This window comes from Hermetia illucens, chromosome 4 (genome assembly GCF_905115235.1).
Source record: "Hermetia illucens chromosome 4, iHerIll2.2.curated.20191125, whole genome shotgun sequence".
NCBI classification, from domain to species: Eukaryota; Metazoa; Arthropoda; class Insecta; order Diptera; family Stratiomyidae; genus Hermetia; species Hermetia illucens.
In genome coordinates, this window is record NC_051852.1 from 87,865,006 (window position 1) to 87,880,791 (window position 15,786).

At 45.2% G+C, this 15,786-nt stretch overlaps 1 protein-coding gene across 1 annotated transcript in view; it reads right to left on the reverse strand.

Moving 5' to 3' along the window:
* Positions 1-14,402, reverse strand: part of LOC119653996 (odorant receptor 13a-like) — a 49,350-nt gene extending 34,948 nt beyond the window's left edge. The window contains exons 1-2 of the mRNA XM_038059157.1: positions 14,059-14,402; positions 13,660-13,999 (exon numbers count right to left, since the gene is read on the reverse strand). Coding sequence (XP_037915085.1) covers positions 13,660-13,999; positions 14,059-14,402 — 684 coding nt within the window. The remainder of the gene's footprint in view (positions 1-13,659; positions 14,000-14,058) is intronic.
* Positions 14,403-15,786: the final 1,384 nt, after the last annotated feature.

A 15,786-nucleotide genomic window follows, 5' to 3' on the forward strand; every position in this document is an offset into this window, starting at 1 on the left:
TTAATCTAGTTGCCTTTCTATCAAAAGGATTGTAAAGTCTTCTAAAACATTATCACTACAGGCAGCGGTAAGATGGCTGGTTATTAATTAGTTAGATTTTTCACATTCTGGAGTGGAGTAAGATTCACATTGTGGCCCGATTGAAGTTTAAATATAAGATGTTTTAGGAGCTACTCACAGGGAGGGCGTCTCTACCCATGTTATGGCTATTGGCCTTTGTGTATGCGTTTGTCAAAAATCTGGCCGTAATAATATTAGCGAAAAATATTTGGACACAATATGTGATTGCTTGAGCACACCTTTGCAGAAAATCTACACTAGGGATCTATCTACACTAGGGAAGCTTTTCTTAAGGAAAAGGGAACCGGTGAATTTACGTTGCACGTTTTCAAGGGTAAGACAATAACAGTTACGGGAAGGTGACCAGATCACGGCGCAGTTTGGAGGCAATGGGAGTCAAAACGGAGCTTATTGTTGAAAGTGACTCCAAGGTCTTGAAGCTTTCCACCTCGTTAAAACAGTAAAGACAATGAACCCTGTCAAAGTAAATGAAGTACAGCTTTGTCACAATATACAATGACCTGATAACCGAAGTTCCATATTGAGCAAGAGGCTATCAAAAGCAAGAAGGAGGTGGGATCATCAGTAGCTTGAACAATAATACTTCCGCAGGAAGAGGAAGAAGGCTTCAGTGCAATGGGACTTTTCACTGTCAAGCCAGTTCTACGGTTGATGCTATAGATCTAATTTGGAATGAGATGGGCTGCGGCAAGTACTGCCAGGTAGTGATGCCGGACATTAACAAGGCTTTTTAATGCAATCAACTGCTGCTGGATTAAGAACACTTTTACAAAATTGGGTGTTCCTAGATTGGCTAATTCAGAATTAATTTCCGAAGAGACTCCTGTGATACTATCCCCCAAAAGCGGCTCTTGTATGGACAGGGGTATTCGTCAGTGCTTAAGCTCACGAAGAGTGAGTTTTGTACACCTTGCAGTTGCGCTGAGGGTGTCCAGTGCATTTAAGCATAGATCAGGTGAGCCAGTCAGCGTTATATTTCGGTAGATCTTCTAGGGAAAAAGGTGCATATTAAAAGGAGAACAAATCCACCGGGAATGTCGCAAAAAACGGAAGAGCCAGGCAACATTCAAAAAGACGATTTTACGTTCAAAACTGCAGGCTTTTTTATGGAATTACCGTTCCTGGTCGCAATTAGGGTACTCGATAAAACAAATGCAGTTCACATTTGTGAATAGACTGTTGCGCTAAACAAGCAAATTAATAGTTGGAGGAGAATGTAGATGTGACTTTCATGTGTTTCTCTTTAGGAAACCATTGCATATTACACAAAATTCAACGAAATGAAAAATAATCCACTACCCTTAAGTTCAGGAGTGAGAGAGCCGAAAGTTTTTATATAGACTGAAGAGTCGAAAAGGGGCACAACATTTCGAATTTCAATATCTCTGGCGAAAATGTGTGAAATACCTGATAACCGGTTTCGAGAGGAAGAAGAACAAAAAAGTGGCATAGATAGGTCCGTACACAAAAGGGAGTGGGGGTTTGGAGATTCGACACCTGACTCCTTCTGGTAGATTCTAATTGCGGTACAAATTGTTGCATACCACCTAGAAATAGAATCTTACTACACAAGAATTTCAATTGCAAAGCAGAATCCATCAAGGCTGTATTTCTACTTTTTCGTATGACGTTTGATTGGATTATTTAAAGGGTATCTATTTGCGTTGCTTCTGACTATTAGGCTCTTAAAAAAGAGGCGCAAAGTGTCGAATCAAAAATTAGTACCGAAAACAAGACTCTGAGTGTCGTGGTCCATCAAACTAGAACCATCTCCGCCTAAGACAGTTCCAAGCGTGTTTCAAAAAGGAGGAAGGACCAGTGGCTATAGTCTGATGGTTGTATGACACTCAGCCGTCTTAGGGACTAGGTGAGTCCTTCTTAATAGTATTCGGTATAAATTTATTGCAACTTTACCTTGGGATTCACAACGCTCTGGGGGTTTATGGATTTCTGTAGATTCCACTGTCTTGTCACTGGCGGCACATTATTTGAGCACAGAGGTTGCCAAATCCACTCTCATTCATTTGGAGGTGAAACTGGGAACAAATAATGATATAGATAGGCTTCATACCACTGGTGGATGGAAAGGGAACCAATCCTGCATTCATCTGGAAGTCCCTGGGTAAATACCAAGTGGCTCCGATGCTGTTGGCATATGGCTTATAGATTTTTCTTTGGGGAGACATATTTTGCCGGAATCAGGAAAATTGAAGAATGGGAGAGAATGACCCTGATTCTTTTAGGATAAACGATAGAATAATCTTGATTGTCGGATGATTGGACGTAGGAGTGTATTCGGGAAACCCGGAAGGAGTGTATTCGGGAAACCCGATTATAAAATTGACCTTACCCTTCGACATCTTACTGACGGAGATATATGCAATTGGATTGGGCGGTTACTCAATTTGAATTTCTTCCTAGAGTCAACCAGCTTTATCAGCACTAATACAGTCAGTTGTTGCGGGGCTGCCACCAGTTACTGCTAAAAATTGGCAGACTGAACCGAAACCTACCTGGTGTGACAGATCATTTAAACGGTGATTAGGTACATAGACTGGCTTGCCAAAGTTCCGGCTCTACAATGAAACATCCGGAACCACTATGTAGCGTTAGGTGCACTACTATCAAGTTTGTTTTGATGGGTGAAGCCAAAAAAATAAATGTGAATTCCTACCGGCAGGCGAAAAAGTGTGAAAGAACATGAGACTATAAGAGCGTCGTTTTTGCTGTATTTTAAGAAGTGTAACATGAAAACGATGATAGGGCTTTTAACAGGACTTGGGGGTCAAGCAGTGTACTGCAGGATAGACTGATGCGGAACATAGCTCCCTGAGGCCAATCTTTCTCTAAGGATGAGTTGTCTCTCCTCTGGGACGGTGTGTGCCTTTTCAGGGGCCAAGCCTCTCGTCTACCAAGACCGTTAGTGAGTGGTGATAGCCACACCCTGTACGAGGTGACCCTACTATTAACAAAACGCTACGGATCTAGACTGGGGAGTCGAAAAACACCTCCCCCAATCCAGGGTGTCATGCGAACCGTGCCCATTGGATAGTTTGCAGTCGGGGGTAACTGACTGTATTCGAACGGAGCCTCACTGATACCTGGTCGCCTCAGTGAGTAAGTTAGATCTTACCGTGCTACGGGGGGCTATGGCACGGCGGACCTCTTAACCCCCATACTCGTGGGAATCAAATGAGTACTAAATTGGAAAAAAAAAACAAAAACCAAAAAAGCGGGGCCCCGTACCGCACCAAAACTGATTAATCAGGCACGTCTCCGAATTACTGAAAGCCAGGTGACTACACCCAAGAAGGGAGAAGTTGGGACGTCAAGCAGTGGATCCAAGGTGAGCATTGGTATACTGCATGGACTACAGCCAACGAACACCACTGCTCAAAGAGCAGGGACCAGCAAAAACACGTCTGAGATAAATATAACAGACGTCAGGAAGGAGACAGGTCTCAGTGGCGCCGGGGTTAAATGGTACCTGCGCTATCTGAAGGAAGGCCTGAAACCAGAAGAGGCCCTTAAGAAGGCTCAGGACAGACCTAAGCCATCTCTACCGGAGCCGAGAAAGCGGGGAGCAGCAGAGATCAGCCCGCATGAAGGGAATGCCCCCAAAAAACCCAGACCTGAACCCACGGGAGGAGAAAACCCGGGCAGGTCAGGAGTGAAGGCAGGACCCAGGAAGCCCGGCATTAGCTATGCTAGTGCGGTCAAGGGCATTCGACTGGCCATACTGCCAAAAAGGTTTCCCGAGCAAATACTCACTCGGGAGGAACAGGAAACCATCGAAGAACTTGTCGTCAAGCAGATGATCAAGGGATGGACGTCGAAACTGGTGTTCACCGGGATACGCTTTCGACCAGGCCTTATACTGGTGGACTGCGCGACGGAAGGTACCGCAGAATGGGTCAGAACCATAATTCCTAGATTGCCAGGCTGGGAAGGGGTGGAATTGTCAACATGTGCTGGAGATGATATACCAGGAGCCCACATGGTGACAGTTTTTCTCCCAAAGGCCGCGGCAATAGTAACAGAAGACCTCATGAGACTCCTAATTGCTCAGAACGAAGATCTCCATACTCGACTATGGAGAGTCTTCAGAAGCAAGGTGGAGGGAAAGGGTAAACTCCTCACGATCGGGGTAGATGACCGATCCCTAGAGGCAATTAAACGTCGGAGTTGTCATATCAACTACCGATTTGGCAACATACCCGTGCATGTGCACAAGGAAAAGCCAAGGAAAGAGACCTCGGAGGAGGCATCGGGTGGAAAACTTACCGAGGTCCCTGAAGAAGTCGCGGAAGCCATAGAGGCGGAAAGAACGGGATCAACCAGGGAAATAGACCTGCTGCCCAGTGAAGAGCAGAAGCTGGACGACCTAGACCTAGGACTGCTAGGGCTCGGGGTGGACAGCGACGCGCAGGAAAGCGCCATGTCGAAGGAGGAGGGTGACACTCCGACAGTGGAGAAGAGCTCCAAACAATAACGGAGCCAATGGCCAGCACTAGGATAGCCCAGATAAACCTCCACCATGCGAGAGCTGCATCTGCAGTGATTGCAAGGGCAAATTCCAAGGAGAACATTGGAATAGTGCTGGCTCAGGAGCCCTGGGTGTACCGGGGGCAGATTCGCGGTCTGCAAGGAGGAGACATGCAGGTAATTTGGGACTCGTCTTGTGAAAAACCAAGAGCTTGCATAATTCTCAAACGTAATCTAAAATACATATGTCTTTCAGAGTTCTTAACCGGGGACCTTGTGGCTATCCAAGTCTCATTGAAAGCCGGGAGGAGCACTCGAAAGGTAGTGGTAGCATCGGGATACTTCCCAGGAGACGAGAGCCGGGCTCCACCGGAACAAGTCGCAAAGCTGACGGAGTATTGCGAGGAGAGGGCGTTACCACTTCTTCTCGGCTGCGATGCCAACGCCCACCACGTAGTGTGGGGAAGCAGTGACACTAATCGTAGAGGTGAGTACCTTCTCGAATTTATTCTTAGTAATAAGTTAGAAATATACAACGTAGGGAACACTCCAACATTTGTGACCAGCACCAGACAAGAGGTACTAGATATAACTCTAGGAAATACCCTAATGAACGGGATGGTCAGGAATTGGAGGGTGTCGGATGAACCCTCAATGTCTGATCACAGGATAATCAGATTTGACATTGAGGGTAACTGCGAAATAGAATGAATAATAAGGAATCCCAGGAGAACGGATTGGAAATCCTACGCCACGCATTTGAGCAACAACATTGCCCACCTTCAAGGGGCGGTGACATCAGGAGCGAACTGGAATTAGAAACGGTGGTGGAAGACCTCAACACAATCGTCATCGACGCATATGAGGCCAGCTGTCCGGCCAAGAGAGTCAAGTCATCAAGAGATGTACCATGGTGGAACAGAAACTTAGCCAGAATGAGAACGGAGGCACGAAAACTCTTTAACCGGGCAAAACGAACCGGGGACTGGCGTAGGTATAAAAATGCACTGACTGCGTATAGCAACGCCATCAGGGAAGCGAAACGGAACAGCTTTAGGGAATTCTGTGAAGGGATTGAACAGATCACAGAAGCAACTAGGCTGTACAAGGCTGTAGCCAAAGACGGGAGAATATCCTCTGTCTGCTTGAAAAAGGAAGATGGGACATTCACCGAGAATGAGGAGGACAGGGTACACCTGCTTCTCAGAACTCATTTCCCGGGGTCCTACCCCTCGGCGGCAGGCGACAATAATCTGCCTGACACCCCAACAACGAATAAAAGGGGAAGGAAAGAGAGCTGGAAACTAGCAAAAGAGGTATGCTCAGAAGCTAGGCTAAGACGGGCAGTGGGAACCTTTCAACCAATGAAATCTCCCGGAGCAGATGGCATTTTCCCAGCACTTATCCAGAGAGGCCTAGGAATTATCCTAGAGTCTCTTCTGAGGGTGGTAAGGGGGAGCATAGCACTGGGTTACATACCAAGGGCATGGAGACGGGCAAAAGTGGTCTTTATTCCGAAGGCGGGTAAAAAGGATCCTTTTCACCCTAAATCTTTCAGACCAATCTGCCTAACATCGTTCGTACTCAAAACGGTGGAGAAGGTCATAGACAACTATATTAGAACTAACGTTCTAAAGCGTAATCCCTTACATCACTGTCAACACGCTTACCGGGCAGGAAGGTCAACTGAAACTGCTCTGTATCAGCTGACAGAGGTACTACGGGACGCCATTGAAACAAAAGAAATTGCACTGTGCGCGTTTTTGGATATCGAAGGAGCATTCGACAACACATCGCACACAGAGATACAAGATGCCCTGAGCCGCAAAGGAGAGGGAAACACCCTGGCACTCTGGATGGGCAAAATGCTAGAAAGCAGACAAATAGAGGTACAAACAGGTACAAATTCTATTATCATGAACACCACTCAAGGCTGTCCACAGGGCGGAGTACTATCGCCGCTGATGTGGAGTATGGTAGTGGATGAACTCCTGGACGTGTTAACTAATACTGGAATACAAGTCCAGGGCTACGCGGACGACATTGTTCTAATCTCTAGGGGCAAATATGAAGATACTCTATGTGATAGAATCCAAACTGGATTAAGGGTTACTAGTGCCTGGTGCAGGAAGGTGGGACTGCGGATCAACCCAACCAAAACCACCATAGTACCATTCACTAGGAGGCGTAAGCTGGATCACCTGAAAGCCATAACATTACATGATATGGAGGTGAAACGAGAAACAGAGGTCAAATACTTGGGAATCACGCTAGACCAAAAATTACTCTGGAAGACACATGTCGGAAACACTTGTCGGAAAGCCACGAGGGCTCTGATGACTTGCAGATCCATAGCAGGAAAAAAATGGGGTTGTAGCCCGAAGATACTACTTTGTATATATACTGCAATAGTAAGACCAATGATTACCTATGGAGCGGTAATCTGGGCAGAAAGAACCCAACTCAGCACACAAGCCAGGGAATTACATAAGCTCCAAAGGCTGGCTTGCGTGTGTATCAGTGGGGCAATGAGGACATGCCCAACGGCATCCCTGAAGGTCCTTCTGGGATTAACCCCTCTCCATCTGCACATACAGATGCAGGCTAGGAGATCAATATTCAGGATGGCCGGTAGCATGAGTGAGGCGGGGAGCTGCCTAAATCGAAGGAAGATTGATATCCTTTCTAGGCGGTATCCCGAATTACTGATACCGAGGGACAACATGACAACGAGGTTTCACTTCGATAAGAAGTTTGAAACACGTTGGAGTAACAAGACAGACTGGGAAAGCGTGGCTGCGACATACGGCTTAAACCAGCAACTGATTACTTGGTACACTGGCGGATCCCTCACAGCAGAGGGAGCGGGTGCCGGTGTCATTGGTCCAAGGAAAATGTACTTTGAGCCAATGGGCAGGTACACTAGTATATTCCAGGCGGAAATTTACGCCATAGACAAATGTGCCTCCTTTAATCTGCAAAGGAACTACAGGGGGCAGAACATAGCTATTCTCACCGATAGCCAAGCAGCGATCAAGGCACTTAGGTCCAACCAGGTGAACTCTAAACTGGTATGGGAATGCCTTGAGAGACTGAATACACTCGGCTCGTCCAACAAGGTCTGGATACTTTGGGTTCCAGGCCATGCTGGGTTGGAAGGCAATCAGGCAGCGGATGAACTAGCCAAGAAGGGAGCAGGGATGCCTTTATACGGGCCAGAACCCTTCTGTGGAATCGGAAACGGTTTCATGGCTATGAATCTAAGAAACGAAGAAAAACGGTTGAGGGAACTATATTGGGCGGGCCTACCAGGGATGGAGCAGTCCAGGGTGCTTATTGGGGGAGACGAACCCATGCGCACAAAGGATTGCTTAAACCTCACCAAAAAGAACCTCCGAATCATAGTGGGAATTCTCACTGGTCATTGTCGGCTGAACTACCACCTAGGGAAGCTAGGGATATCTACGGACACTGCCTGCAGGTTCTGTGAGGAGGAGGACGAAACCTCTATGCACGTCCTGGGACAGTGTCCAGCACTTGTGCAAAGTAGGTCGATACATCTGGGAGAACACTTAATACCAGATGCAAAGCTGAAACTTCTGGAAGTGGGGAACATACTAAAGTTCCTAACGGTTACTGGCCTGCTTGAGATACTATGATCAACAGGTACACTATAACCAGTAAAAGGGGCACAATAGTTCTTCAAGGACGCGGTGCGACTTTCCCTTAACAAAAATAATAATAACAGGACTTTGCTCCTAAAATTATCATATGAAAAAAATTGGCTATTTGGTGCCAATCCAGAGATGGCACCACATTTTATATCTAGCTGCTCGACTACCTAAAAAGAAAAAAACAGTCCAGCAGAACGTTCAAATTACCGTTCGACTCGACTACTGTTCCAGACCTTAAAAATCTGGGAATACGATTGTCAAATGTTCGTAGGATCGTTCAAATAATAAGCCGGGTTTGTAAAGAATTACGGAGCTACTGACGAAACACCTGCTGTCCGCTTACTCATGAAGAAACACCGTGAGACCTAGAGTAGGCGTTTGACTGTGAGCAACGCAAACTCATCTGGCATGTGCTGCGGCAACCAAGGGGTACCAGCAATGATCACATCAGAAATGAGGATATTCGCAAACGATATGGGGTTAGCCGATCGTGGGAAAATTACAAAGGGAGGCGCCTTCAATTGCATGGACATTTCCACTTTTTAAGATTGGTCTCAACATCGAAATCGACGGGGAGATTCTGGCCTAGGTTAAGGAGCAACATAATTGACTGTTGTTTCACAGGGTAACTGAGTTTAATAATAATCACAATCCGTGGCGCGACAATCCGTTTGGATCGAGGCCGTGAAGTGTGTTTGAGCGTTTCATTCAAGACCGTAACTGACCACTAGATGATTACAGGATCTTGTAGGAGGCAATGTGGTCAGTATTGCGCTCACCTGTGATTGTTACCTTGATTTGATTCTGGTTGTCATTTACAGCTGAGTCGACTGGTATCCTATTTGAAATTACGATTCAAATCCCACTACCATCAGTGAGATTTGAACTACGACTTTCTGTACCACAGCCACAGGTAACAGAGCTTTGTCTCCTCAAATTCAATACAGGTCGTCTCACCGCTTTGGCTGTTATCCAGCAGTGAGAAAACTTTCTTCCTGTGCGAGCTGCTGGATTATTGCCTCTCGACCGGACGAAACACTTACAAAACCTAGCAGGCCATGAGAACCTAGAGGCGGATCAATGAATGTGATGAGCTGAAGGCTCTGTAAATGGTTGCGAGCGCGGTGGAGCGTGACACGCAAGGGCTCCGTTACTGTGAAAAAGTACGAGAAGTGCAGCATGCCGTGAAAAATCACAAAAGGAATCACAGAAACACAGATAGCAACGATTTCGCCCACTGTAGATCGGATTCACGAAAGAGCTCAATAGTCCTGCAAGCGATGTTCCGATTCCCATCTATGGTTAGAAGTTTTTCGTACAGCTGGAGCGCGCCAACTGGAGGAGTATTTGTATGCTTCCTTTTGTTGCGGGGATAGTTCAAATCATCCTGCAACGCTTGAAGTAGATAGACAGCAGATTGGTTCCCGCTCTGGATCCTCTTGCAACAAACACATAGACAACCTTCGGATTATTGTGGAACAGTGTGCGGAGTTTAGATCAATGCTCTACCCGCTCTTAGTCGATCTTGAAGAAAAGCTATAAATATCGTGAGCAAGGAGGGTATATGGAATGCTCTACGTAAAATGAATATTCCGCAGAAGCTAATAGTTGTTATCAATATTGTATTAGAGCACTTTATTCAAGAATATTACCCTGATTTGACTCAGGTACTCATTCATAGCTGAGTCGACTGGTATCCGACATCCAGTCACGATAACAAATCCCTCTGCCAGCAGTGGGATTTGAACCGCGACCTTCCGCTACGGCAGTCAGCGCTCTAACCACTTGAGCCATCCGGACACATTGAGGATAAACATCAATAAAACCAAGGTTCTCAGTTTGACTGGTCATAGCACTCTTCTTAATTGCGTCAATGGGTAGAATATGGAGGGCGATGATTCTATCGATGGTGGCATCGAACTTGACATGAATGGAGGCGTTGATAACGCTACATGCGTCTATGCAATTTTGTTCAAAATTTGGTAATGCAACTACCTCCACACTAACATCAAGTTGAGGCTGTTCTGCGCGGGTTCTCTCTGTGCCACTTTATGGGAGTAGCACATGGAAAGTGACCAACACTCTTGCTGAAGAGCTGCAAGCTTTTATTAATTTATGCCTGCGTCGTGTTATCGAGTATTCAATAACTAATGAAAAACTTTGTCCGTGAATGGATCGAATGCTCGTATACGTATTGATAAGAAGGCACAAGTGGCAGTGAATTGGTCGCACATTAATTAAGGGCGATAACTTCATTGAGGGTTATGTAATGTAATGGAAATCACTATCCCAGGATGGCGGACGATTGCGTCGTCTTAGAACCATCATCATCATCAACGGCGCAACAACCGGTATCTGGTGTTGGACTGCCTTCATAAGAAACTCCAGACATCCCGGTTTTACGCCGAGGTCCACCAACTCGATATCCCTAAAAACTGTCTGGCGTCCTGACCTACGCCATCGCTCCATCTCAGGCAGAGCCTGTCTCGTCTTCCTCTTCTACCATAGATATTGCCCTTATAGACTTTTCGGGCTGGATCATCCTCATCTATGCGGATTAAGTGACCCGCCCACCGTAACCTATTGAGCCGGATTTTATCCACAACTTGGCGGTCATGGTATTGCTCATAGATTTCGTCGTTATGTAGGCTACGAAATCGTCCATCCTGCGGCTCAAGATCTCGCGCCGCCTGCTCCATCTGGATGAAGGCAGTTTATACGTCTGGGGTGGTTCTTCCCATGATGTCGATATCGTCAGCATAAGCCAGTAGTTGGGTGGACCTAAAGAGGATCGTACCTCTTGCATTTACTTCAGCGTCGCGGATAACTTTCTCGTGGGCCAGGTAAAAGATGACGCATGATAGGGCATTCTCTTGTCGTAGACCGTTGTTAATGTCGAATGGTCTTGAGAGTGATCCTGCTGCTTTTATCTGATCTCGCACATTGGTCAGGGTCAGCCTAGTCAGTTTTATCAATTTTGTTGGGGAAACCGAATTCTCTGATGTTTTTCCATCGCTTGCCGCACAGAGAAAATTTTATCTGTTGCTGATTTGCCTGGAGTGAAGCCCCTTTGGTGTGGGCCAATGATGTTGTGGGCGTATGGGGGTCTAGCAAGATAGCGGAGAATATCTTATAGACGGTACTCAGCAACGTGATACCTCTATAATTGTGGGACTGTGTGGTATCTCCCTTTTTATGTATGAGACAGATAATCCCTCGCTGCCAGTTGTCAGGCATTGATTCGCTGTCCCACACCTTGAGCACAATTTGATGAACCACTTGGTGTAATTGGCCGCCTTCATTTTTAACCAATTCGTCTGTAATTCCATCGGCTCCTGGCAACTTATGATTTTTAAGTCGATGAATTGCACGGACTCTTTCTTCTATACTTTGTGGTGGCAGTATTTGTCCGTCGTCTTCATTTGGCGGGACCTCCAACTCGCCAATGTTCTGGTTGTTCAGTAGCTCGTTAAAGTACTCAACCTATCGCTCCAATATGCCCATTCTGTCGGAAATCAGATTTCCCTCTTTGTCTCGGCAGGATGAGCATCGAGGTGTATAAGGCTTCATCCTGCTGCCTTGTTGGTAAAACTTCGGCGCCTGGTGCGGTTGCTCCCTGTACTTTTCTAGTTCACAGACTTGTTGGTTCTCTTAGGCTTCCTTTTTCCGTCTATGAAGTCGCTTCTCCGCTCGACGGAGTTCGTGATAAGTCTCTGCGCGTGCCCGCGTTCTTTGAGAATGTAATGTTACTCGGTATGCGGCATTCTTCCGTTCCGTTGACAGCTCATATTCATCGTCAACCCAGCCGTTCCGATTCTTTTTCCGGCTGGGGCCAAGTATGTTTGTGGCCGTATTTATGATAACGTTCTTCAGGTGATTGTGAAGATCATTTGTTGATGCTTCATCTCTAGGATCTCTGTTGATTGCAGTTATTGCGGCATCCACTTTCCTCTTATAGATGTTGCGGAGGGTTGTGTTGTCGTCTTAGAACCACGTGGCCTAAAATACTGGCGGAGGAGTGGAAGTTCCTTGCAAAATTGTGGAGGGAGTTGCCAAAATCTGACAGAGATGGCACACACTAGAACCCACATAAATAAATAAAACAAATCCTGGAGGGTGCTGAAGGGCATTACCAAAAATCGACAGAGAGGGTGCAGGCTATAACCCACATAGGACGAACCGACAATGAGGACAGGTGCGTGTGGTTATGGTGTACAGCACCCCACATAGGGCTCTACAGCAACCATATATCTTGAAGATTTCTTGGGCTCATTTTTGGGAGGGGGAGGGGCAATTTTTCCCGTGATTCTGAAATTTCTTGGGGTCTCGATCACAGTGTTTGGTCAATTTTTTCGACTTATCTCTTACGTTTTGGGTGTTTTTAAAGTCTGGCCGACTTTTGATGCAGGGATAACTGAGCAAGATGTAGATTGGCGTTTCATTTCGACTGAGTATCACTATCCATCGGTATCAGGGGCATGGATGGTAACTTTAAGCTTATTGGAGATAAATACTTATACCTGAAGCCCACGTATGTTAACCAATGGGAAATGATAGTCCAAACTCGTAGGTTTGGATGTCTTTGTCCATAAGAGCATTTTTTAAAAAAAGAATGCGAAGGTTAATTGGTTCTTTTTATATGGGAGAAGCGACATTTGCGGAAATTGATATTTCAGTAAACACGCAGTTCTGGCTGACGCAGTTCATCCACCACTTTCACTACGAGAAAGTTTCTCTTTAACTCAAGATGAATTCGTAGTTTTGTTGATCGGTTTCCTAGAAAATAGTCCACGCAGCTAAGTTTCTGAAGGCTCTCCCGATACAGTTGGAGAACTAATTTTGACTTTTCCTATGGAATGAAAGAAGAGCATATCCGGGAAGAATTTGCATTTTGCCGGCAACAATTTGCAGTTTGGGGCGCCTATGATGTAGACTGGAATCCCACGTCACCAGCAGCAACCTGAGATTGCTACATTATTCTGGTTTTATTGCAACATAGGCGCTACCTACAGCAACAAAAGCGACTCAACGGCCCCGAATCCTGGTCCAGAAACAGAAAGACGATTTTTGTTGGTTGGTTGGAGTATTATGCGATACTATCGGCTTTCCACGCTGATTACCAATAAAATCAATTAAATCGGCATATGTAAGGCCACCCAAATTGTGGTAAATTAGTCATAAGAACGTAATGATTCTGAACCACAATGAACTGAAGTGTGAAGGTGCTCTAGCTTCCTTTTTTTGATATAAACACAAATATCACAAATTCCGTAAACTGAAGGGCCTATAACCTAATAAATATTACTTACTGTATTGCTTCATTTTGTTTCCTTATTGCTTCTCTGAGTAATCTGTTGAATTGAATGTGCAACCCTTCCTCTCTTCTCCGGAATAATTTCGACTCTTCCTTACTGATCACGTAAATGGCCTGAATATCCTTATGCAGCAATTTCATCCTATTTGTTAGATGATTGAAGATCATCGACACCAATGTATGTTCGCCAGGAATGACTGTGGTTACTGCTATTCCAACCCAAGAAGTGTACATGACGGTAATAACATACGCAACAGGTTTTTGCGCGTCATATGGGAAAACTAGCTTGTAGGGGAAAGGTTTTCCGGTTTCAGTATAGTTAAGGGCGACAGTAACGATAGGAGTCAGAAGGAAAATAATCAGAGGAGCTATGCATGCCACTGTCAGGAAGTTCATTGGTCTCAATGCTTTCTTAATAAGGAGAAAGATTTCCTCGTTTTCTTCCCTGTAAAATAAACAAATGTAGGTCAACTAACTCTGGGAAGGTATTAAGTAAGTACACACCTTGAAATATATATTCTATCGAAAAATTCGTAGAATACTTCACGCAATCTCCTTCGATTGAATTGTAAATGCAAGATCCGGCAAAACATCATCATTCCAATGAAAGTTGTGCAGAGACTCTCAGTTATCAGCTCCAAGTCGTCAATGTAGGCGAAGATGAAAAGCCAATCCGCATGAATTGTTTCAAGGAAAAAAGTTGTTACCATCATTGTCCAGGCATCGTGGAAAAAGTGTGTAATACCGGATACATTTTCACTCAGAGGCCAGCAAAGATTGAATTTTATGAATATTAATTGCCACGGGAGTTCGGCTTTTTGACCGTTCCGAAGAATTGGTTGATACATGTTGACTGCACGATTCGGTATGGGATTTCCATTTAAATGGACTTTTAAGGGATCGTCTTTAAAACATTGGGGTAGTATCTTTTTGTGAAAACATCCTAAATAATGGATTGAGTTAAACCTTTGAAGGGTATGCAATTAAATTATCGTGAGGGAATTCGTAGGTCATATACTGAAATTAACCTTACCCAATTTCAAGCTTTGATGGGAGTCAATCGGTTGATTTTAATACTTTCTTCACGGATGTTCACGAAATATTCAGGCAGGTCATATTTTTTTCATACAAGATAGTCGATAGCTAGATAGGTAGATGGATACTGCAAGCCATATCTCTAGTCAATATTTTTTTTTTTAATTCGTTTAGTAAGCTTTTATTAGTAATCCATGAAAAGCATGGATGTTACAGTGCAGAAATAACAAGTTTGGGGTCATTTTATCCTCATTACTTCAATGTAGTTTTTTAAAAGGGAATCAAACGCTCATGCTTTAACTGCGTTACAAGAGATGCGATGGACAGGGACCGGTTTCCGGGAGAAGAGCCGCTACACGATATATTATAGCGGCCATCCAGTAAACTATGTGCTCGGAGTAGGTTTCTTAATCAGCCAAAAAATGAAACCAGCTGTAATCGGCTTTGAAAATATAAGCGAAAGGCTATGCACTTGGCGTTTGCGAGGCAAGTTTAGAAATGTAAGCCTCATAAAAGTTCACGCCCCTACAGAGGAGACTGCAGAGTCGCAGAAGGATACCGTCTACGTGGCAGTTGAGCGGACCCTCGAAGCCTGTCCCAAGTATGATATCAAAATCATACTTGGAGATTTCAACAGTCAAGTAAGGAAGGAGCCCGTATTCAGGCGATACGTTGGCTCCCATAGCTTACATAGGAATGCCAATGATAATGCATTGCGCATTATCCAGTTAGCAGTATCGCACGAAATGGTTGTTGGAAGCACATGGTTTGCGCGGAAAGTGGTTCACAAACATACATGGGCCTCTCCAGATGGGACCACTTCCAACCAAATTGGCCACGTGTTGATCGAACGCCGCCACCTCTCAGCCTTGATGAATGGTCAGAATATATAGGGGGGCCAATATAGACTCGGATCACTATCTCGTTGGCATGGGGCTCCGAGCTCGAATTACAACACCACCTACAATCCCCTCTGACAATCAGGTGAGAGTGAATACTGAAGCCATCCATAACACAGCCCTCTGCGACACCTATAAGAGGGAAATGGATGCCGCAATAACCGCAGTCAACAGAGGTTCTGGAGATGAAGCATCAACAAATGATATTCACAACCACCTGAAGAACGTTATCATTAATACGGCCACAAAGATACTTGGCCACAGCTGCAAAAGGAGTCGGAACGGCGATAAATGTAAG